The following is a 20,006-nucleotide window of genomic DNA, read 5'->3' as shown; positions in this document are numbered from 1 at the left end:
TCTATACAAAAATTTATTATCTCATCGTGCAAAAAAAACATCATAAATTGATACTTATACAGAGAACTAAAAAGTGTTAAATTAATGGGAGAATAAAATATATTTTTTTCAATAGTATACCTGGTGAAAACATTTGATCCAATCAAACAAAGGCCCAGAAGAGAAAGTGACACTTTCCCAACTGACAATTACCAAAAAGGTAAAGCCGGAACTTCACAATTGGAAAGGAATCGTGTTTTTTGCCACAAACTCTGGATTTCTTATTATATATATCTTTGTAATTCAATGCCATAGAGCTTAGATAAAGGGCGAGGGAAAAAATGTTGAGGACTTTTCAAAATTGTCGGATAAAAGCTAGAAGATCGGCCAAGTTGTTATGAAAAATTCGTAAAATAGTTGTTTTTGTATCTGCCAGAGTTCCTGTACTGTTTCGGGAAAAAAATTTATTTTTCGCTCTGTGAAATTCTTAAATTGTTACGTCTAATCCGTCGATTTGAACAGTACATGAAAGGATTCAAACTTATATCGGGTTTTTATATCCAAAATATTATTTTTGAAGAAAATCTATACTACTATCCTTAGCTGATATTGTTAGAACTCAGTCTGACGCACAACCCTTTGATGTAAATTTAGCAAACTTTGATCATATTTATCTTATATAAAATGAAAATCTATTTTTTTTAATGAAAATCGTGATATTAAAAATGAAAAAATCTTAATAAAAAAATTCATGCTAAAATTGACTGAAAATCTAATTTTCTGAAAACCTGAGTCTTTCCGTTTTTCAATCTATCTTTACGGCATGCAACCCTTCATGAACATTTAACTACCTGTAGGCTGTACAACTTAGCTCCGAGTTTTGATCAATACTGTCTTCTCTCTCTGATATCAAATATCTCGTCTGATCGACGGATAAGTCAGTCGTCATTATCCTCTCTATCATTCAACCTCATTACAAAATAATTTTTTACTCATTTTATACTGAACTTTTTAATTTTTAGAAACTGTGTCTGTTTTTATCTGAACCCGGATCAGATTATTTTTGAAATATCATCGGTTTAGATCCGAGCCCTGAGCAGGTATTGCTCATCACATATGTCTTAAACCCCAGAGCTAAGATGAAACCAAACTAGTTTTAACAAGATAACACAAACAAAAATGTACATAAACATTTCGAATCAGTATCATTTTGACAGAATTTCCCGTCTTATTCTTTCCCGTCTTCTCTTTTCATACATTCAAACAAATTTCTAAATTTATCCTATTTCAATTACACCCTGTATGAAAGTTCACTAAAACATCTTAATTCTAAATTCTTTCATTAATTTTAATATTTTTGCCTGCTTGAAATTCCTAATAATCGCATCTTATCTCTTCAACGCTTTCAACGAAATCAAGGTTTTCTATTTCCGTACACACAAAACCATTTTTAACCAGAAAAAAATCAATCAGTAATATACTCAATTAAACATTTTTGTAAAACACCGACTTCAATCGGTATTCTGTTCCGGTCCTTGCCAGTAATGCCACGCATTGGAATTTTTTAGTCCTGAGAAAATGTTGGAAGCCTAGTTGTTTGGTTAAACGTTGGGCAGCAAATTCTAAACTTTTCTTTTACAGGATGAAAAAACCCCCCTCTAACAATATAAGGCCAATAATTCGCGCATTTCCAAACAGGGACAAAAATAATTACAGTAATATTACAAAATGTACAATATGTTTAAACAAATCAATTATTAGTCTAGGGGGTGGACAGGCCCAATATATTTCATTTGGATAAAGTTCTTGCGTAAAACAATCCATTGACGGAGTCAATTTAAAGTAGTTTGAAATCATACGGAGTCAATTTAAAGTAGTTTGAAATCATTTTGTAAGTTAGTTTATCGACCGACCATTCGTGAGCAGAATTATAAATTTTGATCAAATTTCAGCTAAAGTTAAATTTTTATCTGTCCTGGCCTTCCCCAGACTGGTACAATATATTCATTATTTACAAATTCATAACGCTTTAGTTTTAATATTTCAGTTTGAATATATAACTTCCGAGACCCTTTTTTAAGGAAAGAAAAACGATTTTTTGAATCGATAACCAATAAATGATACTTTCTTCGTTATTTTTTTCAGGTATGTAGATTTCAGTGAATTTTACAACAGAGAGTAACTCTCTAAAACTAGAAGATAAATTCTTTTCAGTCTCATTAAATTCTAATTCTTTTACAATTTCAAATTTGTTAGACTTGTTTACATTAGATTTCTTCATATCAAATATGAATGCATGAGAATCAGAAGCATCTGAGTACATAAATAATTCATTCTTAGATTGGACGTTTCTTTCCATTTCTACTGTGTAATCTTTTTCATGAGGATAAACGACTTTGACAGGGGTTTTTGTGTTGATAATTCTTTTGACATTTAATTCTATGATATTATCGAAAAAAATATTTCAGTTCAATTTTGGCATGGAGATCCAAAAACACAACCCTTCCAAATCCTGTGCATTTTTTTCCACATTGTGTACCCACTTCCCCAAAATATGCTGACTAATTGGTTATAATATTGACTAATGACAATGTCTTGTCATTAGTCAATATTTCCATGAGATTTAAAATTCGGTGATGGATTTCAACCTTTAATCTCTTTTCAAAATCCATTTTTCATTCAATACTTTGCAAATCAATTCTTTCATTACAATCAATTTTTTACAGGTGAAAAACACATTAAATTTATGGAATCTATAAACATTCTTAGGTAAAATTACTGTTGAATTGGCATTAACGTGGACTTTTTAAGGTTCACATTCCATCCAGGCGCGTAGTGGAGGTTTAGCCGAGAGGGGTGCACTTTTGGAACGCCGAAATTTTTTTGTGCACCCCCCCTAACGGTTGATGTGCACTCTCTAAAAAACCGGTATTAAGAAAAAATAAAGTTTAAAATCTATATTAATCTACTTGAATGCTGACTATTAGTCATCTGACCATAATTACCAATCATTTTAAATGAAACCCCGCGAAAAAAATATTGTAAATAAGATAACAAATTTGAAAAATAATTATAAAATGGACAAATTGTGACATTGCCGATTGATAAGAAAAGTAAAAAATCTGAATATATATGTAAGCTTACTGTTTAATAAATTGGAGCCTGCCTCTGGCTCTGACCTGATTCCATCCTGACACGTTCAGACTTTGACACAAAATTCGGTGTAATACATACTTCATAATTTTCGTTCATTATTCTAATATCATCGATGTATATAGAGAATAAAATTGAAAGAGAATGCATATATGTACAAATTGGGTTTAACAATTTTCTAACACAATACATTGCATATGCATTTTCCGAATTGTAGAATTGTGAACACATAAAATCTAGTTTCCCCTTCAAAAGGTAACTCAAACCCAAAAAACTCATACATGCTTTCATGAAGTTTCACATGGTGGAATATAGAAGTTAAATCTAAGCTTAGTTTGAAAAATATTTTGGGTCACCCAAAGTTTCAAAGTGTTTAAATTCTGTAACTTCGTATGAGGAACGATCATATATTTGCTGCTGTGTCTTGAAATGTCAATCACCAGCCTTAGCATAATTCTAAAATGTGGTCTGTGCTCTCAATATTACCGGAGATATCATTAATTTTGTTCAGATTTCAACAGTTTTGCTTTTATTTAATAAATTATAATCTAAACGAATTTTAGAGCACAAAAAAAGGCAAATCATATTTTGGAATTAACAGGACTAGGAGGAGACTGTGGTTTTAACACCTATGTATCTATGTTCTGGACTCCTATGAATAATTCTGAAAAGTTTTAAATTATCAATGACTTTGGTTTGTGTATGTATCCATGAAACAGAAAAAGGCCGGATTTTAAGAATTTGTTTTCCAGGTATGAGCATTTACTGGATATGGCACAGAAGAAAGAGGAAGGGACAGACCCGGCCGACGATCCCAGAAAGTTGAAACCAGGTTTTTTTTTATTAGGATATTTTGTTAAATTTTTTTTTTCTCTTTATTTTCTTGATCTCGTTTTAACCAATTCACCTTTTTAACTTGTAATTCGTTTCTTCCGCGTTGATTTTGGATAAAGTTATATTAACCATTTTATTTATAACACTTATGTTTTTATTATTATTTTTGTGTGCTCACAGTTGTTATTTTCGGTACATAAAAAAATTAGATGGCACCATTGTTGTTATCTAAGACATTCCTTTCATAAATTAAAAGTTTCCATAAAACTAAGTGAACAAACCTTTTAATCAAACCTGTTGTTTCCAGGAGAGATAGACCCTAACCCTGAGTCTAAACCTGCTCGACCTGACCCAAAGGACATGGACGAGGACGAGCTGGAGATGTTGAGCGAGGCCAGAGCAAGGCTGGCCAACACACAGGTATACTTTATAGCATGGGTGTTTAATGTCATTCTAAGGGGGCGGCGAGGAGNAATGAGGAAGGCAACTAGAAGGCAATGTCAGTTCATTGACAGGACAAACCTTTGCCCTTCATGGTTCAATAAATGTTAATTACATAAAGTGGGGTGTGGGTGGGGGTGGGATTATGTTTTTTACGTATACAAAATAGTACTTTTGGATGGATGTAAAATATTATTACTGTTCTAGCATTTTCAATTTTATCATTCAAACTGATTATTTTCTTTTCAGGGTAAGAAAGCTAAGAGGAAGGCGCGTGAGAAGCAGCTTGAGGAAGCACGTCGACTGGCTGCACTACAGAAGCGTCGTGAACTACGCGCTGCGGGTATCAAGACGCGTTTGAAGTACGGGACCCGTCGTAATCGTCCGATCGATTATAACAACGAGATTCCGTTCGAGAAGAAACCATCTCAGGGATTCTACGATACTGCGTCGGAGGTAAAAAAAAAAAAAAAAATTAGCCAACGATTTATTTTGGTATTGCAATTTTTTTTAGGTTTATGACAAAAATGATCCCGACTTCAAGCGACTGCGAATGGACCAGGTAGGTTTTTATGATTGATTTTTAAAACTTTCATTTTTATGATAATTAATTATCTAATTTTTATGTTTCGATTTATGAATTGATAAACGAACTTCTTGAAATATAAAGATTTTGATCCATGGATAAGAAGATCAAATTCTTAAATATTGATATTCATGACTGTCATTGTGTGACTCAAACTCAGTCTGGGTTGGGTTAGCTTAGAACATCTTTTCAAAATAATGTTTTTAGAAGTTACTTCAAACCAGATATCCAAGCATTTATGGTTGATGATTTTATGGATGATTTTATGGGTTATTTTATGGATGAACTCGTAGATGGATGATCTTATGGATGATATAATGGATGATTTTATGAATGATATTATGAATGATATTTTAAATGATATTTTGAATGATATTATGAAAGATTTTATTGATTATATTATAGATGATAATATGGAATATTTTATGGATGATATTATGGATGATATTATAAATGGAATATGGAATATTTTATGGATGATATTATGGATTATATTATAAATGATATTATGGATGAATAATTAGATGGATGATATTATGGATGATAATAAGGATTATTTTATTGATGATTTTATGGATGATATAATGAATGGTATGATAGATGATATTATGAATGGTAAAATAGATGATTTTATGGATGTTTTTATGGTTGGTATGTAGGATGAATATGGATGAATTAGATGATATAGATGAATATTTAGATGGATCTGAAGAGGAGGGATGAAGCAGAAAACAAAGAGAGGAACAAGGATAAGAAAGTGATGAAACAGAGAAAGGAAAATGATATTCCACAGGTAAACACTTCTCACTCACATTTCGGCAAGTGGTAGTTTTTCTAAAGTTAAATTTAAAATAACATCAAATCTCTGAAGTTGAATTTATGATTAAAAAGTTTTCTGTTTTGCAGGAGTTGTTGAATAACGACGAGCCTGCTAGGAAACGATCTAAGCTGGTTCTACCTTCTCCTCAGATCTCGGATATAGAGATGGAACAGATTGTCAAGCTGGGACGACATAGTGAGGCAGCCAGGTTAGCAGGGGGGTTCAGAGCTCAACACTTGGGCTTTAAATCCTGGGGATCAAGCATTAATCCATAGNGGGGGGGGCGGGGGTCGGATCTTAATAGCGGGGGTCGGATCTTAATACCCAACTGAAAGCCATAAATAAAGCTGTCAGTGAAAATTGTAATGTACTTGCAAACTTTTTATGATTATCTCGCCTTTAGACTCGAAATCTTTTTTAAAAAGAGATGTTTTTGTCCCCAGGACATGATCGGGTTATTACACTTGAATCTCGGAATTTTTCTATTGCAAAAGTTTGGTGTTGTAGGGGTTTTATATTGATCTGCCAGTATCTGGCAGTACATTCATCTTTCCACGCTTGATTTATTTTAGATTTTTTACTAATGCCAAGGGTTGTAATCTGGCAGTATATTCATCCGTCCACGCTTCATTTATTTTAGATTTTATACCAATGCCAGGGGTTGTAATCTGACAGTTTATACATCCGTCCACGCTTCATTTATTTTAGATTTTATACCAATGCCAGGGGTTGTAATCTGGCAGTACATTCATCCGTCCACGCTTCATCTATTTTAGATTTTATACTAATTTTGATAAATACTTTGTTCAGGGATGCCGTTATTGATGGAGACTCTAATAGAGCATCAGATACACTACTATCTGACTACTCCGTCACTCCTGGAGCTGCACTTAGGACTCCCAGGTAATATTATCTACTCCTAGGCTATGTATAAGACTCCTATATATTTATGCTTATAACACCTATGTATCTATGTTCTGGACTCCTATGTAGTATGTATCTATATGTAGGACTCAATGTTTCGGTCTCCTCTGTATCTATGCTTAAAACATCTATGTATCTATGTTTATTGTTTAGGACTCCTATGTATCTATGTTTAGGACTTCAAGTATCTATGTTAAGGACTTCTATATATCTCTGTTTAGGACTCTATGTATCTATGTTTAGGATTCCTACGTATCTATGTTTAGGAATCTTATAAACATATAGTTATACTACTATGTACAATGTTTAGGACTCCTATTAATCTTTGTTTATTACTCCTATGTCTCTCTGTTTGAGACTCCAATGTACCTATGTTTAGACTACTATGTGTCAATGTTTACGAGTCTTATGTATACTATGTTTAGAACAACTATGTATCTATGTTTAGAACAACTATGTATCTACGTTTAGAACACCTTTGTATTTATGTTTAGGACTCCTATTAATCTTTGTTTATAACTCCTATGTCTGGGTCTCCCATATTGGGGGGGCTTTCAGATTTAACTCTTTATCTTTATCTTTATGATTTGATTTTATGTCTCTCTGTTTGAGACTCCAATGTACCTATGTTTAGACTACTATGTGTCAATGTTTACGAGTCTTATGTATACTATGTTTAGAACAACTATGTATCTATATTTAGGACTCCTATGGTTCAGGACAAGATTCTGCAGGAGGCTCAGAACATCATGGCTCTGCAGAATACTGACACTCCTTTGAAGGGAGGACTCAACACTCCCCTTCACAATGAGGGTGGGGACTTCAGTAGCATGACCCCCAGCAGGGAAATCGTAGCCACGCCCAACACCGTCCTGACCACGCCCTACAGGACCCGAGACGGGCAGGTGGGCCTGACCCCTGGCCAAACCCCTGGAAGAACACCAGGTGCCACACCCACACCTGGAGCCACGCCCATCAGAGACAAGCTTGCAATTAATCCTGACGAATCTGTTGAAGGGTTTGATGGCGGGAATCTGTCCAGAAGGTAAAAAATGCATTTAAGAATTTTTTAATAAGCTATTTTTTTCTTTTAATCTTCATACCTTTGCAAACTGATGTCGCATATCTTTTATATTTTAGAAGAAAATACATAACTTCGATTTGAAGGAACTAATTACTTTCTTCACACTCAAATTTTATTATCTTTTTATCGTTGCAACCACACCATCAGGCAGCAAAGATTTAGGGATTTTAAAATTAAAGTTTGAGTCAAGTGAAGAAGTGTTCACGTATATATTTTAACAGGCATGATCCCCCCACTTATTTTACTTCTTACCCAAAATTTATTCATTTCCCCTTAAAACCCCAATTTACTTGGTGATAACAATTTTATATTTAAAGGGGGGGGGGTGTTGGTTGGTTTTAAGTAAAAAATATATATTGAAACAGTTATTTTTTAATTAGAGAGAACACTGCTGAGCTGAAGATGGGATTGAGCTCCCTCCCAACTCCGAAGAACGACTACGAGATTGTGGTGCCTGAGGATGGTGATGATGCTGTTGAGATGCAGGTTCATTTTCTTTCTTTTTTATCTCAAAATCTTTAAAAATCCATTTTTAACGGACTTTAAGCGTAATTTCAAGTGACCTCCATGTAAAGAGGGGAATGTCCGATTTACAACGGTACATTTAAAACCTTTGTATGTTCGTCGAGTACAGGAATGAGTGTGTAAACGTATCTGAATCCGCATGTATGATCATCTGCACATTCCAATGTGCGATGCGTTGAGGTCAGACTGTACGTACTGCACACCGGAGTTTTCAGCTGATTTAGATACGTTTTTGTGGGCCCAGAGAGGTCTTCCTGACAAGTATAATGCATTTGGTTTGGTGTTACTTTACATACTAAAAATATATCAAAATTTGTTAAAATTTATCTCATGGCTTTGATGTATAATTTAATCTCTGGTAGTGTTGCGAAATAAAAAAATTCTATTTAGGACGATGACAACACGTATATAGAAGATCAGAGTGATGTTGACAAGCGCGCAGCAGAGATTGCACGGCTAGCAAGGGAGGCTGCGCTAGCTAAGCGCAGCAGTGCTGTTAAGCGAAACATGCCGCGTCCACTTGAGATGAATCACGCGGTCCTGCGCCCGTTAAACAGCGATCCACCTCTAACAGATCTACAGGTTAGCGGGATAGACAATTTTTTCAAATTTAAATTTCTAATTGTTCTGGATTTAAAATGGAAACATGAACCATCAATAAAATAAGTGAAGTAAGTGCAGAGGATGAATATTCTATTTAAATATATATATATATATATAATATGTTAGCTATAGCTGGCCAAACGGCTGGTCCAAATGGGCTGACATTTATTGAGGGAATTCATTGGTAATCTCTAGGTAACATATGAAAACAAAATCGAGGTTTTCCTCTTCAAAATTTGATTTATTTTTCTTTTAAATTCAATTTTTTTAAATTCCACGTGCGATGCCGCGCACTTAAACTAGTTGTCTAATATAACAGCAGAAATAAATACTCCCTTGACATTTGAACTTTATACATTTTTGGGTAATTTATTAAATTTCATTTTTTTTTCTCCCCTTCAAAATATATAAAAATCGATTCGTCGAAGTTAGAAATATATTATTATTCAAATATGCTTAAACAACTCATAGCATTGTAAATATTAATGTACCACCGACAATGAAAATAAAAAACAATAAAAAAATCTGAAAAATGCACAAGTTTATAAAACGACTGAATAACAATAAACATACATGAATAAAGTTTGTTCGTCCTGTTTTTATACTTATTAGTTATTACCCAAACATTCATAAAATTTTCCTCAACATCGTTTATTTTCCTCAACATTGTTTATTTTTCCTAATTCAGCAAATAAAACCCCAAAAAATGTTGTGCACCTTGCCAAAATACCAAACAGTTGGCTAAAAATAATGATTTTCAAAGGGGGGGAGGAGGGGTGTAATAATCTTTCAGAAAATGTATATTTTAGATAAAAGTTTGAAATAGTTGTGTTGGACGCATATCGATATCTAATATCTATATATATATATAACAAGTTGTAATTTCTGTTTGTCTGTCTGTGTATTTGTCCGATTATTACCCCTGGACCGATTTGCCACAAAGCTTTATTGGGAACTTTGGAAATCCACGGAAATGTTCTTAGCTTGGTTTTGATATTCTAAGTTTAAAGCAATGAGTGGGTCCACTTTAACGGGAAACTAGCGAAAATCGAAATTTACGACAAGGGGCGGGTAAACGGTGGGACTAACTATGACTCCATTCTGGGTTCCCAAGCTAGTATTTTATATATTTAGAGAGCGGAGGAGATGATCAAGAGGGAGATGTTGGTAATGATGCACTACGATGCCCTGGAGACACCAGCTCTAAACCAACAGGGGAATGCAGGTAAGTCAGGGGAAGATTTTTCAAGACCGTGATTTGGCCCAAATCTGACATGCAGTGTCAGGACTGGAACATCAGGACGGTTTGTGACTTCCGTCCTCTCCTCCGGATAAGAGGTGTTTCGGTCTACCGTAACATCCAGAGATGATTTCAAGGATGCTCGGGGGGAGGAAAACTTAAGCTGCCATCTTTTCCAGAAGAAATTCTGAGTTGAAGCATTTTTCAAAATGTCTTCTTTATATAAAGAAAATGTCAGTTGATTCCCCCATACCCCCCATATTTGTCTCTGGAATTTCCCTGATATTGTCTCTCCCCAATTTTAGGACTGTAAACGTCTAAGAAGTTGTTTTAAGGGACACTTGTTTAAAAACGACCAAAAGGGCTGGCAGACTTTATTTCATGTGACCCTCCATTATAAACATGGTACGTCTGATTCACAATGATGCCATTAAAAGCTTTGTTTGACCAAGAATGAATGAGATATCCTTATTTTCTCATTGAAAATGAACGATTTCTATTTTGATTTCTTAAATTGACTTTCGTATTAAAGCTACATAAACACTGAGGAATTTATCAGAATTTAACACATTTCAAGATATTTTCCACATTATTGAGGAGATAATAGTCTTAGAGAAATCGTTGTGAATCGAGCATGGACTTGAAACTCTCTTTCCTACATCATCATGTACCGTACTTCAGGAAAGAAAGGTGAACGCGGCATTGTCGGTGAGGCTGTACATAGAGGATATCTGGACCGGCATCCATACAGAGAATACGAACAGGAGGACCTACAACAAGCAAAGTAAATTATTTTATTTTTAAATAGAAGTTTTATCTTAACTAGTCCAACAGACATTTTATTTTTCATCTTTTAATTTTTATATTCTATAAAAAAATAATAAAATTTTTTCTCTGATTTTCAAAATTTAACGAAAATATAAAATTTGTGAAGACAACTTTTTGTAATTCTTAGCATCCAAAAAAACCTTCCTGGGGTCATGTTTTTTTTGGAAACAAACAAAAAAACAGACAGACAAGCAAAGTACTATATATAATATAGATAATATAGATTAATTTTTGTCGTATAGAAGGAATTCAAGAAAATCTCTAAAAGGGTCTCTGCAATCTGAAATCAAATGCTTAAGTTAAATATTCGAAATATTTTATTGAAGAAAATATTTTAAAAGTTGATGATGGGAAGGATTTTATTGGTTTCGTTATCTTCTCTATATTAGGGTACTACTGGAGCGTGAAATGGAGATTGTTAAGACAGGAATGCAACATGGAGATCTATCTCTGGATGCATACACACAGGTGGGAATACTTCCTCCATCATTATCCACGAAAATTGACAAAATGGAACAAAATTATGCATGCTTTTACAAAAAAAAGTGAAATTAAAATGGTTAACTGACTAACTGATTGATTAATTGATTGATTGATTAACTGATTGATTGATTGATTGCTTGATTGATTGCTTGATTGATTGGTGTTTAGGTGTGGGAGGAGTGCTTGGCCCAAGTTCTTTATCTACCCTCTCAGCAACGATACACCAGGGCAAACCTGGCGAGCAAGAAGGACAGAATTGAGTCTCTGGTATGTCGTCTTTGTATTATCATTCTTGTTGCTTGCTTTCCATTTATTTTCTGGAAAACGAACTTTTTTAGATTTTCAGTTTTGTCATTGGAACGGAGGGTTAATTTAAAGTTGGAGAAACATGTACAACTTATCTTAATGGTCTAAAGGAATCCTTTGGTTTGAATTGTAATTGTAAATTGATGTTGTTTCAGGAGAAAAGGTTGGATACGAATAGAACTCACATGACCAAGGAGGCAAAGCGAGCAGCAAAGGTCAGTACGAAGACGGACATTTTGTCAGACGAATCTTTGAAACTTCAAAACTTGCAGAGAATTTAGGAAAAATAAATAACAATAGTGGATTGGGTTGTAGGTTCATCGATGAAGAATTAATCTATATAATAAAGCTATTCGCTCATATATTTGTATATTTGTATAAATATAGTATATATGTTAGCTTTAGCTGGCCAAATTTTTTGAGGAAACCCTTGGCTAAAAAAAATTGATGTTTTTTTTTCAAGGATCGATTTTTTTAATTCCACCTGTCCACTTTAGCCAGTTGATTAATATAGAAAATGATTTGTTGATATGGAAATTGATTGATTTATGCTAACATTTATTGAACTAATATTGAAGAAATTTATTTATGAATTTGTTGATTGATTGATTGACTGACTGATAAAATTGGTTGATGAAAAAAAATTTATTTATATAGAAAATGAATAGTTGACGGAGAAATTGATTAATCGATCTTAATTTTTTTGATCTGATTTATTTATTTAAGAATTTGTTGATAGATTGATTGGTGATTGATTTTAATTATTTTGAACTGATTTATTTATTTATGAATTTGTTGATTGATTGATTGGTTTATTGACTGATTAATTTAGGTTGAGAAAAAGTTGAAAATTCTGACCGGAGGCTATCAAAGCAGAGCTGCAGGTCTCATCAAACAACTGACAGGTATTTTACAATCAACGTTTTTCAGACAAATGCAGTTTATGAAAGGTTTAGTAAAAACAATTTTTTATTTGGGGGATTTTTTATGAAATGTGCTTCTGGATAAGGGCATCCTTCCGTGACTATCTAACTATCTTAACCTTACCTGGACTAGATTAATAATGTGCTATTATGGAAAGTAGTTCTTTTTCAAAAGAATGGGGGTGGGGGATGGGGTCCTTAAGAACTAGAGGAGAGGATAGAGCTAAGATTTGTCAGTATATATAATAAAGCTCATATATATATTTGTATGTATATATAGCTATAGCTGGCCAAACGGCTCGACCAAATTGGTTGACTTTAAAAATCTTTATTTTTATATTTAAACGCGCAACGCCGGGCACTTAAGCTAGTAGTTTATATTCCTACAAAATTTGTATTTTTAAAATTTATATAATTGTACGCTAGATGCCGCGGACCAGCTTGAGCAGAGTAGGCTTGAACTCTCCACCTTTAAACAACTTAAAATTTCTGAAACTGTTGCTATCCCCAGACGATTGGAGACAATCACAGAGGTTCGTCAATTACTGAATTCTTCTTTCAATATAAACTCCATTGATTTGATCATGTTCAATTATTCATTATAATTTCTCAAGCCGGGTTTTCAAGGAATGAAGGTTGATTGCAATTATTATAATTATCACTTTTGCTTTTCTAAATTAACACCGTAATACTCATTTTCTCTAACAATCATTTCTTTTCCCCCACTATTGAAAAATCGCTAAATTGAAGAAAATCAATGATTTTTTTGGGGGAAACAGATTAAAAAAAATGAAAAAAAACTAAATTATTAATATTATAATGATTATCAGGATGTGAACCTGCAGAGGACTCGTGAGAGAGAACTGCAGAGTAAATATAGAGATATGGTATTCAAGCTGGAAGAGGCAAAACAGGGCAGGTCAGAGATAGGGTATTTTAGGGGGTCAAAGGGGGGGGGGGTTTACTTTTTTTTGTAGAAATCTTTCTGTTAAAATGCATATATCTTGTGTTTCATTCTGAGAATGGACAATTTAAATGTATTCTGAAATCTTTAAATTTACAAACATTGCATCAATTGCATTCATTTATAATAATTTCAATTTATAATTATTTTTTCCGTTCATATTTTTATCCTTGAATCTGCAATATTGCGGACACCTTAGAGGTCATAGTGTCATAACTGCAATATTGCGGACACCTTAGAGGTCATAGTGTCATAAAAGTTTATGGTGTAAATTCAATAAATTGCTGCCCCCCCTCCCCGCTGTGTAGTTCTTACCATTAGGGTCGGATACTACCTGTAGGTGGTCTGGGTTTCCCAAGCTAGATGAAACATGAAAACTTTGATTTTTTATACATTTTTTTTTATCTTGGCAACCTGATGTCGTAGATCTTTTGTATTTAATGTTATGAATTTTACTAGCTCAATTAGTCATACTTAGAAATATCTAATGTTTCTGAGAAAACAGAGATTAGAAAATTTGTGTTCAGCTTTTTTACGGGAAACTAAATTACAAGCAAATCAAATTCTTATCATGAATTACGATATAAGTAGGCAAAGGTTAGGATTTAGGGAGACAACGGGAAGCTCACTACAAAGTTGTATCTTTTAAAATATTTAAATGCTAATGTTTAAGAACGGAATTAAGAAAAAATCAAAAAACATTTTTTTAATAGAAGATTTTGTCCAGGCTAGTTACCGAGACTCCCCAAGAAAGGCTAATGGAAGTGGAAGCATGATCCTTATCAAGACCTTATAAATCCATCAAGAACAATATTTCATTATTTAAATAATGTTTTTTATGTTTAAACTTAAACAATTTTCATGCAATTAATATTCACTTAAGTAGTTTTGTATTGGTTTTCCTTGCATTTTCATTGTTCATTTTCCTCCACATTTTTTTTTACATTATGCGTATGAAACGTTCAATTTGGATTGAAACTCATAGATTATACTTGAAGTTCAAAAGATGTACTCTTAACTCTTAAAGCGACTGTTGACGTAATTTCATTTGACCCCAAAGTCAAGATTTTCATGCTCTATGTGCAGCGGTATTCTTTGCACGATATAGCTGAATAATAAATCGACATGTTTTTATTTCAAACTGTTTTTGATTCTGTTAATTTCAATTACTAAAATCCGCAAATCACGAACGCCTTTAAATCTACCAATTTTTAAATATAAAAAAATAAGTTACTTGAAATTTCGTCTACAGTTGCTTTAACCCGTAGAAGCTGGACATTGCTGGTTGCATTGCTCTAATATGCCTTTGTCCGGTTTGAGGGACAATGGAAAAAGTTTCATGAACACTTACTTCCACCACAATTTCTCATCTCTGTAATCTGTGGATTGAAAAATCAGTTCTTGCATTGGGTTCTTTGTGAGTTCTAATATGAAGCAAGGCATAAAAGAAAATTGTTTTCAGATAAATATAAAATGAACCAGGTTCTGCAGGAGTATAACAGGTAAAAAAAATATTATTTTTCGTAACTTTTAAAAAAAATCTGGAAGAAACAAAATAGTGAATAATTAAGTAATATGTTTTTTTTTCAACGTAGGAGAGGAATCAAATATAATTAAATTGAACGTTTTTAATATTGCTGAAATCGTTATTAAATAATGTACGATTGCTTGCTGAAATTTTGACAAATGACGGGATCATTCAAACTTGGTCCGAAGGTTTGATAAATGAGAAATTTTATTTTTTCCGAATAAAGGAAAACTCATGGAATAAATAAAATATTTTTTTAACGATAGATAGGACTAAATACATCAACATGATTATATTAAAACCACTTTTAACTATTGTCTATCATTGCTGACATGAAATGAATAAATTCCACCGATTCCTTCTTCAGAAATCTATATATTATTGTTGAAAGCAAAATTTTCACAAAGACGGATTTTTAAAATTTAAATAAACTTGGTTCGAAGGCTTGGCAAACAAGAATTTTTTAAATAGAACGAAAACATTTTTCGTATACTTAAAAGTTACCTTAGAAAATTTTCTTTATTTTTTTATATTCCTAAACACAAGCTGTAAGACCATAGCTCATTCTTGATGTAGTAATTTTCTATGAGTTTTATATATGGGTAGTAGGCCATCCTTAAACTCTGATTGATTGATTGATTGATTGATTGATTGATTGATTGATTGATTGATTGATTGATTGATTGATATAACAGGGAGAAGAAGGAAAGAGAGCGAATACATAAAGAGGAGAAGAAAATAATGTTATTACAACAAAAGATGGAGAATCTTGAGAGTCGGGAGAAGGCTTTCTTAAAGACTATCAACACAGGTGGGGTAAACATTAAGAACTTGACATCAGACAGCAATTTTTATTCTCTGATATTTTTTACCCAAAATTTTTTCATCTTTTCAAATTCAGGGAATAGAACTCTTGAATAAATATAAATAACTTCAAATGATTTTTAAGAGGGGTGAGGGATATTTGTTTCGAGAAAAAACACCCCCCCTGCTGTGTTGTGTGGAATAGGAAACGGTCTTAAATAGTCCGATGCACATGGAACACAGCAGTTGTGCCCTTTGCAGCATGCATAGTCCCATACCTACCTTCTTCCTATTCCATAGCTTTATGGCTCCCACTTTGTAATTATTTAAAATTATATATTTGACTTGTTTAAAGTATCTAATAGACGTTAAAGTAGCCCAGCTGGTAGGGGCTACATTTTTTGCATGACCTCATGTGATCCGAGAGAAGGTCAAATTAAAAGGTTTTGTCCCCAAATAATTCGATTACAGTTTTTTTTTGGAAAATTCTCTAAAGGAAATAAATAATCTGTCCAATCGTAATTTTGATTTTATGAAGTATGAGATTTAAACACTATAAAACAGTATACCCAACTCACCCCAAAAATAAATAATCTGTCCAATCGTAATTTTGATTTTATGAAGTATGAGATTTAAACACTATAAAACAGTTTACCCAACTCACCCCAAAAATGCCACGTAGCATCATTTAGTCAACTGAAATCTGGCACAGAATTATTTTAGTACATATGATTTGTCACAAATAATATCTCAGTTCGTGTTATCAGGCACAAAGTGAAGTTTTACACCTGCCACAAATCTCTAGATACATTAAAAACTGAAAACTAGGGTTGAAATTTTACCTACTGTAACATTCAGGGGAGTACTCTGGAACCACTGATTCCAGCATGGATGTGGCTGAACTAACGGTCTATAATATAGAAAACCTTTTCCAGATTTGTAAATCTAAACAGGTAGGATACCAGTATAATTGGGCGCTGGGACATTTCATCGCAAGCATCATATAGAGTCATTTCATAGACAGGACATTTCATAGCACGCATCATATAGACAGGTCATTTCATAGGTAGGACATTTCATAGCAAGCATCATATAGACAGGTCATTTCATAGGTAGGACATTTCATAGCAAGCATCATATAGACAGGTCATTTTATAGATAGGACATTTCATAGCAAGCATCATATAGACAGGACATTTCATAGACAGAGAATATTTTTCATGGATAAGGTAAATTTGTTTTACCCAAGTAATCTTATCCAATAAATCATATCTTGTTTTTTTATATGATCTCCCTGATTTTTTACTTCTTTTATTATTCATAATGTTGCTTTAAAATGATAACATATTATAGTGTTGATAATGATATCTTGTTAGTTGAGCCTCACACATATTTATGTTGTTATAAAAAAATATGCTTATCTATAACTTATCACATTTTCTAACATTCTGACACAATTTGTCTACGAAAAATCTGATTTGTCTAAGAAATGTCCTATCTACATAGTTCTTTTTCGATGAAATGTCCATTTATGAAATGTATTTCTATGAAATGTCCCAACACCTATTAATGGAAGGACTGTTCACAAAATATTGTTACTATCCATTTATAGAGCTGCACACCGAATACACATCAGTGCCCATGAAACCTTTGTCTGGGGTTAAATTATGGAGAAATTTTGGATTGCAGGTTTTGTTACCAAATAATCAGGAGAGGAACTGTCAAAATTGACTTTTCATGATGTATTAAACCGAAATCTTTCTCCATGTGCTCAAATAAAGGTTTCAAAGGCATCGTCGCAAATCAATCTAATAAATCTTCAAATGGGTGTTACATAAATTTGTTCTGACAGTCTATTAAAACTAAATTTATGGGTCATCGCATCTTTAATTTCTCTTTTTATGCAGATTAAAACAATTCTTTACTTCAAGTAGCGTACTCCTAAGTGATCCACCATGCAAAGATGACAATGCCCGCTTCACAATGGTACTTCTTAAAGCTTTGTCTGATCATTTATGAATTAGCTATAAATGTTTAGGATTTTGAAAACTGATCATTTTCAATTGGTTGTTCTTTACAAACGTGACTTACCTATTTATACACTGCAGGAAAACATACAGGATTTATCATAGTTGATCAATTTGATACCTAGAACAACAACAATATCTTTCACATTATTGATCAGATAAAGGTTTTAAGGGTACCGTTGTGTATCGCATGAAGGGTCACTTGGAATTACAGTTACAGTACCTTTAAAGTTTAATATTGTAGAAGCTTGAATCCTTGGCTCTGATGTACGGTATAACAGCCTGGAAACATGAGAATGGTCAGATACACTTCACTTTCGACCCTTATATCAGGTAGAGCCAGATAGATTCAGGAGTAATAGATAACATCTAGGTAGATCCGTATAAATAATAGATAAAATCCAGATATATTTAGGAGAAATAGATCAAATCCAGTTAAAAATCCCAGTCAAAATTTCCAGTTAAAAATCCCAGTTAAAATTCCAGTTAAAAATCCCAGTTAAAAATCCCAGTTAAAAATCCCAGTTAAAAACCCCAGTTAAAAATGACAGTTAAAAATCCCCGTTTAAAATCCCTGTTAAAAACCCCAGTTAAAAACCACAGTTAAAAATCACAGTTAAAAATCACAGTTAAAATCAAAGTTAAAAATCACAGTTAAAAATCACAGTTAAAAATCACAGTTTAAAATCACAGTTAAAAATCCCCGTTAAAAATCTCTGTTAAAAACCCCAGTTAAAAACCACAGTCAAAAATCACAGTTAAAAATCACAGTTAAAATCACAGTTAAAAATCACAGTTAAAAATCACAGTTAAAAAACCCAGTTAAAAATCCCAGTTAAAAATCCCAGTTAATAATCCCAGTTAATAATCCCTATTTAAAAATCCCAGTTAAAACCCTAGTTAGAAATCCTAGTTAAAAATCCCAGTTAATAATCCCAGTTAATAATCCCTATTTAAAAATCCCAGTTAAAACCCTAGTTAGAAATCCTAGTCAAAAATCCCAGTTAAAAATCCCAGTTAGAAATCCCAGTTAAAAATCCCAGTTAGAAATCCCAGTTAGAAATCCTAGTTAAAATCCCAGTTAAAAATCCTAGATAAAAACCCCAGTTTAAAATCAAGGTAAATCTTCAGGTAAAATGGACAGATTTAATTTACAGATTTATTATGGTCAATTTGTTCAGTGTGGTTACTAGAGAAGTATGTTGAATAAATATCTACATTACTGATGACTAGCATATTATTTTAGAGGACAACATAAGGGAGCATATATTATCAGGATGATGCCAAATCAAGGAAAGATGAATCTTTTAGGTGAAAAATATTTATTTTGTTTCTTCTTGAAGAATAATTACTAAGTGATCATTCCTTTTTTTCAGGGCACTCCCTCCCACATGCTGTACCTGTACATAAACTGTACGCTAAATACACAGAAGACGCGAGTAAGGTAATGTTTGTTCTGTTTGTGAAGAAATATGTTTAAAACTTCATTATTATTTTAGGATTCGTCCAAGACTCTTGCAACATTCTTGGACACTTCGTTCAGGTCAGTTTTATTGATTGTATTTGATAGTTAATTATATTTGACATTATATCATTAAATTTCAAATAGGTGGTCACAGGGGATAAAATCAGAAAAATCGAACATCTACTCTAATTGATCAACCCTTTCAAAGAGCTTTGTAATATATAGAGTAGGCATTGGGATTTATACTCAAATAGGTGGTCACAGGGGATAAAATCAGAAAAATCGAACATCTACGCAAAACCAGACGCCTTAATTGGGTTGATTAAGAAACCATAGAATGTCGTCTTTTCTATTATTTAAAAGGATTTTAGGACTTTTTAAGCATATCGCTCACCAAAAACTTGCTTTTTTACGTACATAATTTACCGTTAGAAATGCATAACTTTATCATCTTTGTAGATAAACTTTATATTCAAACAGATTACAATG

General features: G+C 32.9%; 2 protein-coding genes across 8 annotated transcripts; both read left to right on the top strand.

Moving 5' to 3' along the window:
• The first annotated feature begins 3,888 nt into the window (after positions 1 to 3,888).
• On the top strand, positions 3,889 to 15,156 carry LOC111709394 (cell division cycle 5-like protein). Of its 7 annotated transcripts, none has more exons than XR_002766850.1 (20): positions 3,889 to 3,964; positions 4,274 to 4,386; positions 4,657 to 4,863; positions 4,922 to 4,969; positions 5,694 to 5,786; positions 5,900 to 6,021; positions 6,624 to 6,716; positions 7,441 to 7,782; positions 8,202 to 8,307; positions 8,737 to 8,928; positions 10,084 to 10,174; positions 10,871 to 10,973; positions 11,407 to 11,485; positions 11,669 to 11,767; positions 11,962 to 12,021; positions 12,639 to 12,711; positions 13,156 to 13,262; positions 13,560 to 13,648; positions 14,421 to 14,701; positions 14,962 to 15,156. XR_002766850.1 is itself a non-coding variant. In XM_023483046.1 (19 exons), the coding sequence occupies exons 1-19, from the start codon at positions 3,904 to 3,906 to the stop codon at positions 14,467 to 14,469; spliced, it is 2,127 nt and encodes a 708-aa protein (XP_023338814.1). In that variant the 5' UTR covers positions 3,889 to 3,903; the 3' UTR covers positions 14,470 to 15,156. The 7 variants fall into 7 exon arrangements, 1 of the variants encoding a protein (XP_023338814.1); XR_002766851.1 differs by having other exon boundaries at positions 14,946 to 15,156; XR_002766849.1 differs by having other exon boundaries at positions 14,421 to 14,725.
• LOC111709393 (uncharacterized) lies at positions 15,110 to 19,710 on the top strand. The gene is made up of 8 exons (XM_023483044.1): positions 15,110 to 15,195; positions 15,917 to 16,032; positions 16,884 to 16,978; positions 18,297 to 18,385; positions 19,299 to 19,363; positions 19,429 to 19,496; positions 19,552 to 19,595; positions 19,662 to 19,710. The coding sequence occupies exons 1-8, from the start codon at positions 15,167 to 15,169 to the stop codon at positions 19,708 to 19,710; spliced, it is 555 nt and encodes a 184-aa protein (XP_023338812.1). The 5' UTR covers positions 15,110 to 15,166.
• Positions 19,711 to 20,006: the final 296 nt, after the last annotated feature.

This window comes from Eurytemora carolleeae, unplaced genomic scaffold (genome assembly GCF_000591075.1).
Source record: "Eurytemora carolleeae unplaced genomic scaffold, Eaff_2.0 scaffold961, whole genome shotgun sequence".
Classification (NCBI taxonomy): Eukaryota; Metazoa; Arthropoda; class Copepoda; order Calanoida; family Temoridae; genus Eurytemora; species Eurytemora carolleeae.
Note: the sequence above shows the minus strand (reverse complement) of the source record. Positions and strands in the feature narration are given on the sequence as shown.